An 11,432-nucleotide genomic window follows, 5' to 3' on the forward strand; every position below is an offset into this window, starting at 1 on the left:
AAATAATAAATCTCTTTTGCATTATAGTGTAGAAACATGTCACAATTTCATGAAGAACATAAGATTTGTCAGTCATAAAAATTAGATGTAAGAAGGAAATTTGAAATTTATTGTAAAGACTAAGCTTGGTCCTAGATAAAAGGATGTAAAAATGTCAAGATATAGAAGCATTGCAAATCAATGTGATTTTAAAAGTAGGGTTAGTCAAGGGTCAAAATAAAGGAAAACAAAAATAGCTTACATGCACGTAGCTCTCTTTTGTGTGTGTATGTGTGTGTTCACTTAAAAAGTGTGTGTAAGTTGGGAGCCTCGAGATTCTGTTGCTTTGAGAAGCTGGCTTGCATTGATCGTAATCGGTAGCGTGTCAAAAAAAGACTGAATAGTATGTAAACCTCCTTGCTTGACACGACAATACTTTGGGACCTCTTTGAGATAAAGACAAAGCGTTTGTCATTAGCTGTTGATGACCTTATAAGATACGTAGACGTTTGGTTTGCACGAAGAGCAAAAGTCATAAGTGGAAGCTTGTAGCGTGAATATCTCCAACGCCCATTGGTGATGAGTACATTTGAGAAGCTAAGTTGGATTCTACAATCTGAGAGTGTGAACTGTGAAGTACGCAAATGTTCAGGGCGCTTTCAAAGAAATCGAAATGGTACAACTTTAGTGTAGATAATTCTAGAGGGCGGTAGGAGGGACAAACAACCAACACAAGGTTAGGATGGGAACGTTGTTGTTATGGTTAAGGAGGTGCGTTTAATACCTTGAAAGAGAGAGAGAGAGAGAGAGAGAGCACTCTGCGCGTCTGTTTGAGACAAAGAGAAAGAGAGTAGAGAGAGAGCCTGTGTGAAACAGGGTCTATTGGGAGCATTGAGAGGGAGCCGCCGGATTGTTCTTTCCAATTGACGAAGATGATCATTAGATTCTGGCGGCGTTTAAGGGGGCGGGAGCGTGAGAATTGAGAATGTTGCCGCGGCTGGGAAATGGTTGCCCCGGGCGACGGCTCAGCAGCAATCTCGCGTTGGGTGATATGATCGATGATCTGCTAGTAAGTAACAAGCACTTGGAAATGGGAGCTGGGGCGGCGACTAAATAGGCAGGCAAAAGGCTAACGTGACGGGGAAAACGAAAACTAACAATGGCAGGTGCTAAGAAGCGTAAAATCGATGCTCCTCATAATTCGTGGTGGTAATGTGCATGTCTGGTGGTGAAACTCGCTTGAGTATCATGTATTTAGCTCTTAGGCTGCTGCTGCGCATCTTCGTCTCGGTCTCTCAACAATTTAGATTTGCTTGTTACAACATATTAGATCATTGGTCACAATCTGTTTTAGGAGTTAGTGACGTTCTCGCCAAGTATGGCAGTTGCATGTAGCTTGTTGTTCCCATTCAATGGGGGCGTTATAACTTAACTGAATCCTCCCTTTCCCCCCCTTTCTACTCAAAAGAAACCATAAACTTTTCATTCTCGCACATCATGTGCACTCATTGTTTTTGTTATGTTTGAATACAGGCGTAGAAAGCATCATGTCTTTGGAGCCCTATTGGACATCATGTCATCATAAAATATAATATGATATCAAGCAAGGGTAATCATTCACGATATGCCCTCCTTGTTTAGCCCTCTAATCCCTTTCTGATACGTATGGATGTGATCCCTTATGATGATAGCTTCTAAGATTAGCCCACAAAAGGCAAGAAAGCATCATATGTTTGGATCTTTCTTAGAAATAGTGTCATCATAAGATCTAATATGATTTCCGCAAGGTAATCATTCAGGATATGCCCTCCCTTGTTTAACCCTCTAAGCCCTCTAAGATACCCATGGATGTGGCCCTTCATGATGATAGCTTCTAAGATTAGCCCAAAAAAGGCAATCTAGCATTACCTTCGTGGGCATCATGTTTACGTGGAGGCCAGAGAGCCCTTCCTGGATCTCGCAAGTATCTTAGGGGGCCTAGGTATAAGACCTAAGTCACTTCTTTTTGGTCCGATGCAATGAATGAATGATGTTCATGCTCCATGGATGAGGATGAAGTTAGTTTAATTTGTGTCCACATGTAAAAATATGCCTATAGATGGACAAATTAAGATTTGGACACCCATGTAACAAGGTTAATGTTGGGTGTTATCCCACCTTCTTCTATTAAAAGGATTGTTGTGATAAGCTTTATGTTAGTAATATAACTAATAAAACTGCATTTGTGGTAACACATGTCCATGATAGCATTTGTCAATGCACACCACATGTCCATTCGGCTCTCGATTAAACTTGACTCTTGCAAAGCAGATGCTTTGGCCAATTTTGCGATATTTCAACTCTTGTCCCCTCATGGCAAAAAAGCTGAAGAACAAGTTGTGTGTAAGTGGATGCTTAAATGGGAAGTGCTATTAAGGATCATAGTGGTGGAGCTAGTTATTTGAGCTTAGAAAATTGGAAGAAGGTTAAGGTTAAGTGAGATAATAAATTTGGTTAAATGGAGCCAATAATTGGGCGGCTTACATAATTGAGGAGGGGCTTCCAAGGTTTGTGGATTCGCAATCACAGTGTAGATTCTTGTTGGGGTAAAATAAAATTGTTTGTGGAAATCCGAAGACATTTTATAGAATTCTAAAGGGTGAGCCATGCATAATATGCCGAAGGAAATCCCTCGTAATCATCTGAATGCTAGCGGGGGAAAGCAAAAGCAGTTCTTGGAAACATTGCCAATTCCTTCTTTTTTTTTTTTGTTCAGTGCCTTGTGTCCAAGTTGGAGCTCACCTTTAACCACGTTCCCAATTCGTGAGAAATGGGCGATAATGTTAATATGTGCCACTTTGAATTTGCGTGAAGCTTCATTCTTGTTTTCAAGTCGTGGGCTGGCTTTGTTTTTATTTTTGGAAAGAATTTAAATATTTTAGTGACAAAAAGATAGGCCTGTAATAACAAGGCGAGTAAAAAAAAGAAAAGTCGTGGGCTGTCTTGTTTTGGTTCGTCCATCAAAATAACAAACCCTCCCCCAAAAAATCTGTTGATGATTCCACCCCCAAAGACGGGGCATTTGATCCCTACTTTCTTCCAAAAAGAAACTGTAGCTGCTGAAAGCTGCCCAACCAATCTTCTATTAGTGATCCGCTTGCACTCCCAAGATGTGATATTCCATCTGCACTTCACTCATCAATCAACCTTGCAACTTTATTGGCCTTCTCTGGATGTAATACTCTATCCGCAGCTTAAAGCCCCGCGCAGCACGCTGCACAAACGCCCAAACGGCCGCTAGTTTATAAGTAGAGCTCTCCCAAGTTTAGCTAACTAGTAACGTACGATATGTTTCCGGCCTGGGTGTAGAACGTGTAGATGAATATATATTAACATCCCAAACAAACGGCGTAGCCGCAACTAATAAACGAACGATATATTTCCACTCTATGGCTCCTCAGTGTACAATCAGCCGAAAATCTTGAAAGTTTGGACCCTTCAGAAGTGCCCTAGAAATGTCTTTTCTGTCAAGCTCAGTCTCGCAGGTTCAAACTAAAAATCAGGCTGATGACAATGCAAAAAAGCTATGGGTGTGAGGGCTAAAGAAAGAGGGAAGCACAAGAATGCGCCAGACTGGAGGCGATGAGTCAAAGATAGCAAGGATATGTGGAGGAATAAACAATAAATGGGCCGATGGGGGAGTGCGATCAGTGCGACGGAGTGCGTGCCATGGAGAGTGTGCAACGGTGCAACCCACCCTGAAGCACACCATATTCTAGTGACCATAATAGCGTAGCTGTGAGGCTAGGCTAGTTATGGGGGGAGGTCGTACTAGCATTCACACAGGCTGGGAAAGACAGGTTGTGTCGGCTATTCTACAAGCAACCGCCTGTTCAACACCGCCCCATTCGAGGAGACTCTTTCGACACACGTCTAACTCTCCCCTCAGTCAGCTCGCCTTCCTCTATCCCGATGATACTGAGCCTCGCCTCTCGTGTAGTTTACATGCTCTCTCTGCCGTATTGTCTCCTCTTAGCACTACCCGAGAGTCCCTTGACACACACTACCCTTGCTCATAGAAGAAAATTTTAATAAGCATAAAAAACGTAATAATGCTAGTCAAGCCGTGGAGAGAAACCTATCTAAAAAGCTATGGGCAGTGTCCATTTTCCCGTAGCTTTCTTGGTAGGTTTCTCTCCATGGCTTGACTAGCATTTTGATATAAGCATACCTTTGTAACTTCATAGTTATTATCTTGGTGAAGTATAGACTCTAACGTGATAGATTTTGGTAATAGAACGTAATTATTGTATGGTGAAGTATAAACTCGAACGTGATGGATTTTGGTTAATAGAAATGCTAATTATGTTCCCCCTTTTCGAATGAAAATTTGGGTTGGGTTATTTTCTTGAACCTTTGAGGAAGGAGGTGATGGCATCTAATGCTTTGATTTTTAATAATATTGGCTGGAGTTATGTGGATGCTCAATGAGTTCGAGATTTTGCTGTATTGCCAACAAGTCCCCATGGAGCATCCATTGCCAAGCAATTCTCTTCTTTTGGCAAACACTCGTCCTTTCCAAAGATTGCTATTATCTATTGGGTCACGAAATTATGATTGTCCATGGGGACTCTAATGTAGGGAGTTCAGGAGGTAGTGGCCAACTAGGGCTGAGAAAGGGCAAGAGCTCAAAAATAAGAGGGGAACATAGTTATGTAAGTGTAGGTCATTGAGCAAATATAGAGTTACGTATATTAGCCCATGATACCAATAGGTGTTGGAAAATACCTATTAGTATTTGTAGCGAGACGTGTGAGAGGTGAATTACGCTAAGGTGAGTGGTGAAAATTAATATTGTGAGAAGGGCGGTGGCAGATTCAAGAAGCTTGGACCATGTCTAGAATGTTTTGGGTATGCTGCAAGTATATAGAGGAGAGGAAGGGGATATGGATGAGTAAGGAAGGAGAGGGGGAGAGAAGGGGGGAGAGCCTAAGAGAAGGGAGGGTGGAAGGAGGAGGAGAGGAGAGGAGAGGGAGGCAGAGAGACGGAGGGCAGTGTTGAGGCATGAGTGGCAGCAATGAAGCAGGGTGAGGCAGTGGATCGGGCTGAACAGTACATGGATTGATCATCAACATATCTACAATTGATCACGATTTCAAATTTGCATAAGTGCTTCGATTGATCAATCAATTGGTGGCCCATACCTTTGGTTAATTTTCCATTTCATTGGTGCCCTCTGCCCTTCGTCGGGCTCTGTCTCGCCTTGCTCTCAATCAACCACCCACCCAAACATCTCCACTCTTCCCAGAAATTCCTTTGAAAAATGATGAACACGATCCAATTGATTCAAGATGAAAATTGTAAGTAGTTTGTTAGATAGGGATTTTTGAATTTTGTCTACTTATTTAGGAGGAAAAGAGATTGACGGTCTATAAAATATTGGCCCATGATACCATTTTCAAGAATTCAATGGGTTTACATATACTAGTTTTTATATGCTAGAATTTGAAAAATCTAACGACTTGTGCCAGGATTTGAGTACTTGGATGGCTAAATGTGAAGCTCTTGGATGGCTAAAGTTATGTTATTTTGGGTGCATTTATCAAATTTCAACTCTAAATATTAGGTCACGCAACTTGGACAAGCCTCTAGAATTGCCATGGGGCTCATATTTGCCCCTAGTATTTCCATTGACGTGGGCTAATGTGTGCCCCTAGTATTTCCCTTGACGTGGGCTAATGTTTGCCCCTAGTATTTTCCTTGACCACTCTAATCCACAAAAGAGATCATGTCATGCACATCTCTCTCTCTTCCCCTACACCCACTCCAATAGAACTTCCTTGTTCTTCATAAGCATACATCCTTAAACATCCTCACGTCTCTCTCTCTTTCTCTCTCTTCCCCTACACCCACTCCATAGAACTTCCTTGGTGTTCATAAGCACACATCCTTAGATACATACTTAGTGGTTCTTCATTAGCATCCCTACGTGATATTAATTCCTTTTGTTTATTTCCTCTTGGCAATCACATATAGCATCTATCCTTTACTATTCTTGCTTTCTTCCCTTTCTTGGGTCTCAAGCTAGAAGTCGTTGTTACCTCCATTTTCCACTTTGGCTTACCTTTTCCCCGTTTCACACCTCATGCCACCTCAATTGAGTGTCTGCCCATATCATTTCCCCGCCCCTTGCTTCTTCTTTTCCTGCGCCGCGTGCTCACGTTGCTTTCCTCAAATCCTCATCACTACTAAGTTGCGGACAGCCAGACACACAGGCCACGTTGACCCAAGTCGTACGTGGGCTGGAGTCCTGGACTGTTCGGGAGCTGACACGGAACCCCCACGTTGGGATTTGGGGTTGTGGAAGGATTGCCGGCAAGGGCAGGTGAGAGGCAGCGTGAGAGTGAGCGTTTAGACAGGAATAAAAAGTTACTAGTTGAGGCTGTCGGGATCTACAACACTGTGCGTTTGGTGTGGAAGGAAAATCATAGAGTCGCCAGGGCGGAAAGATATGTAACTTCTAAATAAGAGTCAACTAAAGATAGGAAGGATGAGGCCTGAAATTTGCTGCACAGTGCACATCTTCAAACTTCGTAGAAATTTCCGTGAACTTCCCAAAAGGTCGCAAGATTATTATGTATACTCGTGAAGCTATGAGCGTAGGCTGGGAGGCTTCAAAGTTGCCGCCAATGAACCTCAATCTGAGCATAGGTTGAGGCTTGAAAGTTGCTGCCAATGAAGCTCAATCTGCGCATAGGCTGAGGCTTCAAATTTGCTGCCAATGAAGCTCAAATCTGTGCAGCAAATTTAAGCACTCCGACTCCGAAAAGAAAGTTGATGCAATTGGTGATAAAAGTGATGCAATTGGGAGCAGGAGAGAAAGGGAGGATGACAGAAGAGGAGAGGTGAGGAGAGGTGGGTGTTTGACTAGACAGTAGCAAAGGAAGATAGCAGACGTTGAATGAGGCAAACCTCCCTAATGAACCTTCTAAGTTATGGAGCGTATGCACGGACAAGACCACGTGCGGTAGGCCATTTTACGTTCCCAATGCACTCCTTTGTCTCTCTTTCCATATGCAGCTCACCTCAGCCTCACTCTCCACAGCCTTCTCTCGCTCTCTCAATCCCTTTTAACTCCCTACCCCCTCCCTCATTTCTGTGAACTCTCTTAGCTCTAGCCCTCATCGCCCAGTAACACATCCTAGCTCCCTCAGCTCCCTCCCCCCCCCACGCATTCCCTGTCTCCCTCCATCCCTCCCTCTGCCTGCCTCTCTCCTTCCCCATCTCTTGACATCTCAACCTCGTTCCCTGACATAGCTCCCACTTATTGGTTCCACAGGTGAGAAGACAGCACAACAGATTTTGATTGCTGTCCTTTATCTGTCCTTACCCGGGAGGAATTGCCTCCCTCTCACCCTACTGTCCTCCTTGCTGCTGCACCACCATCTTTCCTTCTTTTCAGCCTTCTCATCAAATGTTCCTCGAGCGCCCAGTACCTTATAACTCACCCTCGATCCATTGAGTTCAATTACCGGCATCGAGCCTGAATCAAAATATAGAATTCGTATGTCTTCCCCTCCCATCCATGCCTCTATGGCGGAGCGGGCCAATTCTTGACGGAAAGCTGCCTCGTGCCTTACACGGAAGGTTTTTCCAAAGTCAATGCAGCTTGCTTCTCTTTACAACGTTGCTGCCTCCTCTACATGTTTCTCGAGCCCTTCACAAAGTTCGGCTTCCCAAGCCCTAGAGCTAGTAATTGACTTAGAAACAGGATGACAAAACATTTTATTGTTCAGCGTCCGTCTCTTCTTTAAGCTCGTCTGCAGTGATGTTCAGAAAGCATGATATCCAAGACCATCCTCATCACAGTTTAGCCGTTGTTTGCCATCAAAATCATGGAGCTATCTTGACTTTCCTCTAATTTTGGAATACATAAGTTTTGCCAGGTACCATAAAAAAGCGTGTTTCGAAGGACTTTACCTGATCACCAACATACGGCCATGGACATCCCAAATGATGATGGAAAGCATAACAAAATGGATGCGCTACAGACGATTGAGTATCTGACCAAGAACGCTGAGCATATTCAATGTCAAGTGTTATCAACGATTCTGAAACGAAACTCGGGTACTGAGTATCTAAAAAGATTTGGCCTGGGTAGCGACGCTGATAAGGCCTCTTTTAAGAGACTCATACCGGTAGTTACTTACGAAGATGTGGAGCCAGACATTCAGCGCATTGCAAACGGAGATACGTCGCCGATTCTTTCTGCAGACATCATCACAGAGTTCCTAACCAGGTTCCTCCCGAAGCCTGGAAAATTTTATGTGTTGGGTGTACTTACAATGGTTTACGTACGAAAATGCTAGGGTTAAACGGGTTCATCCTGTTGAAGGGAGTGGAAGGCACGCTGTGCTGCATCGTACATTCTTGTAACTCAGACTAAAGCTTACAGCGATGCTGATAATCATCTTTTTATGTTTGTTTAACGTACCTGCAGCTCAGGCACTTCTGCGGGAGAGAGAAAAATGATGCCTACAATAGCGGAGGAGTTGGAGAGAAAGAAATTCCTTTATAGCCTTCTTATGCCAGTGATGGATCAGTTGAGTGTCAAAATATTGCACCTATTGACGTAGAATAGTTGCTGGCCCTCTGGGAATCTTCTTTTGTTTTTTTGTGAGCATCTTTCGCGAGCAACATAACTGAAAACAAGAACTTGATGCTTGACCATGATAACACGACTTTCGGTTGAGTAAGGACGATTGAAGCTCCAAATCTTGTTGTTAACCCTAAAAGTTACCTTTAGCTTTTGTATTTGAGATGAAATTTCGATCTTTTGTTTGCAATCCAGCGATTGAGCGTCGAGTGGCTGAAGGTTTGTGTGAGCATTCTCTAGAGTTTGACTGGAATCTTTAAGTTGCTACAGACCCTTCATGTTCATATTCATCTCACTCTTTTAATGCCTTGTATAGTTTACTGATTCCGCTTGCAATATCATGATTGTAGGTACGTCCCAGGTCTAGACAAAGGAAAAGGTCTCTACTTTCTTTTTATCAAGTCGGAAACGAAAACACCTGGCGGTCTCCTCGCTAGGCCTGTTCTTACGAGTTACTACAAGAGTCGCCAGTTCAAGGATATGGCGCTCGATCCCTTCAACGTCTACACCAGCCCGCCTGAAACTATTTTGTGTCCAGACTCATATCAAAGTATGTATTGCCAAATGGTATGTGGCCTTATACAATATCAAGAAGTGCTAAGAATGGGTGCAGTTTTCGCATCCGGGTTCTTGAGAGCTATCAAGTTCCTTGAACAGCATTGGCAAGAATTGTGCGATGATATACGCAGCGGCCAATTAAGTGAGAAAATTACTGATCCGGCAGCAAGAGGTTCGGTCATGAAGCTTCTCCGCGCAGACTCAGACCTGGCGGACTTTATCACGGTCGAGTGCTCCAAGCAATCGTGGCAAGGAATAATCAGTCGCTTATGGCCAAATGTTCGCTACATCGAAGTGGTAGTCACTGGAACGATGTCTCAATACATACCTATGCTAGATCACTACGGTGGCGGTCTTCCTTTAGTTTGTACCATGTATGCATCCTCAGAATGCTACTTTGGTCTCAACCTAAAACCTCTGACGAAACCTTCAGAAGTCTCTTATACGCTCCTGCCCAACATGGCTTACTACGAATTTATCCCGGTCGACCGCTCGGGATTCAGTCACACGCCCGACGACATGAAGCCTCCCTCCAAACTGCTAAACCACAAAGATGCAGATGACGGGATACTGGACCTGACGGAAGTGAAGGTCGGAAAAGAATACGAGCTTGTCGTTACAACCTATGCCGGTATGTAGAGCTCCCTCTTTGCAGAAATGAAATATTTCATGCTTTTTAGCACTAAAGGAATGTGACAAGTAGCTTCAACAGTTTCAAAATCCCAAGACAGGACCGTTGTAGCTGTTGCTCTTGCGCGGAAACCGGTTAGCTTATGCTCGCCTTTGTTTTCGCAGGTTTGTACCGTTACAAGGTAGGGGATGTTTTACGTGTGACAGGATTCTATAACCAAGCTCCTCAATTCCACTTTGTATGCCGCAAAAATGTTATCCTGAGCATCGACGCAGATAAAACTGATGAGGAGGGTCTCCATCGAGCAGTAAGAAAAGCCTCTAAACGCCTGCGATCCGAAACCCTCGCAAACCTCATTGAGTACACAAGCTTTCCGGATACCGGTACCATCCCTGGGCACTATGTTATCTTCTGGGAGCTTCAACCAACAAAATTATTCGATCTGTCATTGCTAGAGGATTGTTGCTTGACCTTGGAGGAGTCTTTAGATTCCGTGTATAGGCAATGCCGAAATTGCGATCATTCGATTGGGCCGCTGGAGATTCGAGTTGTGGAAGCTGGGACCTTCGACATGCTTATGGACTTCTTCGTGAGCAGAGGCTCTTCCATCAATCAGTACAAGACTCCTCGGTGCATAAAATCATCTTCAGCTTTGGATTTGCTTAACGCTCGAGTGACACAAAGAGCTTTCAGTCCACGAGCCCCATTCTGGGTTCCGCAACGCCGAGAATGGACTAGAACTGGAACATTGCCTTGATTTTCTCGGAGGTTTTCCCTGTTGATGAGGATCAGGATTTGTCCTTCACAATTTGCATTTTCCAAACCACTCACAAATGGGGATTTTGTTCAAACCATATTTTGGAGCTGCTCATGGACCAGTGATGCTGCAATCTGAACTCTTGGCATTCGGTTGCCTCTCGTTCTGTCCACCAAAGATCTGGCAAACATGTATGATTAGTTTAACGAATAGCATCAGTGTAACATAAACTGCTTTTCTTTGCTGTCTACTGCATGGTCCAGAAGCTGAATGATCTTTCCCTGCCTCTCTGTTTCTCTCTCCTCCTCCTCTTACATGATTTCCTTGTGACTATAGCCTACGTCACATAATTTGGTTCCGACTTATTAGGGGTTGACTGGATATAGATGCACTTTTTACGAATGTAAATCAGGTGTTTAACAGGATGTTTCTAGTGTTGGAACCTTCCAGCATCTAATTGAGAGGTTTCCCAAGTGCCACTATTATCTAGCCTTGTGAAGCCACTTAAAGTACAGAGTAGAACCGCATACGTGACACGTGTAATGTTTACAACATGTTTATACGATCGAGGAAACTTGACAACCTTTTATATAACAGAATTATTGGATTGGCGTAGTCTGTAAAGTGAGTTCAGCACATAGCGTGACCCTCGATATCTATCCTGAATCCTTCACAATCGACAATAAGGAGTAGAAAAAACTGTCCAGATGTTCTAAATAAAAAGCCGCCAGCTGTTCTTGAATACGGATTGATCTTGCTTTATGGTTTTTTAAGGCCGGGAACCTAAAGTAGAAGCTCGGCATCTCGCATGTGTACATTTATTGCTAGAGGAAGTTCAGTCTTTTACACCATCGGTGGGCGTGTACGTTCTT

At 43.6% G+C, this 11,432-nt stretch overlaps 1 protein-coding gene across 3 annotated transcripts; it reads left to right on the forward strand.

Annotated features, from left to right (window-relative positions):
* The first annotated feature begins 7,144 nt into the window (after positions 1 to 7,144).
* LOC147904798 (indole-3-acetic acid-amido synthetase GH3.5-like) lies at positions 7,145 to 10,798 on the forward strand. 3 transcript variants are annotated; one of them, XM_087395527.1, is made up of 5 exons: positions 7,145 to 7,684; positions 7,905 to 8,257; positions 8,459 to 8,560; positions 8,965 to 9,803; positions 9,968 to 10,798. In XM_087395527.1, exons 2-5 carry the CDS (start codon positions 7,959 to 7,961, stop codon positions 10,558 to 10,560), a joined length of 1,833 nt encoding a protein of 610 aa, XP_087251653.1. In that variant the 5' UTR covers positions 7,145 to 7,684; positions 7,905 to 7,958; the 3' UTR covers positions 10,561 to 10,798. The 3 variants fall into 3 exon arrangements, with proteins under 3 accessions (XP_087251653.1, XP_087251661.1, XP_087251643.1); XM_087395535.1 differs by having other exon boundaries at positions 7,145 to 7,297; XM_087395517.1 differs by having other exon boundaries at positions 7,145 to 8,257.
* Positions 10,799 to 11,432: the final 634 nt, after the last annotated feature.

The sequence above is a fragment of the Dipteris shenzhenensis genome, chromosome 2 (genome assembly GCF_047967505.1).
Source record: "Dipteris shenzhenensis isolate YYH24624 ecotype China chromosome 2, Dip_SZ_1.0, whole genome shotgun sequence".
Classification (NCBI taxonomy): Eukaryota; Viridiplantae; Streptophyta; class Polypodiopsida; order Gleicheniales; family Dipteridaceae; genus Dipteris; species Dipteris shenzhenensis.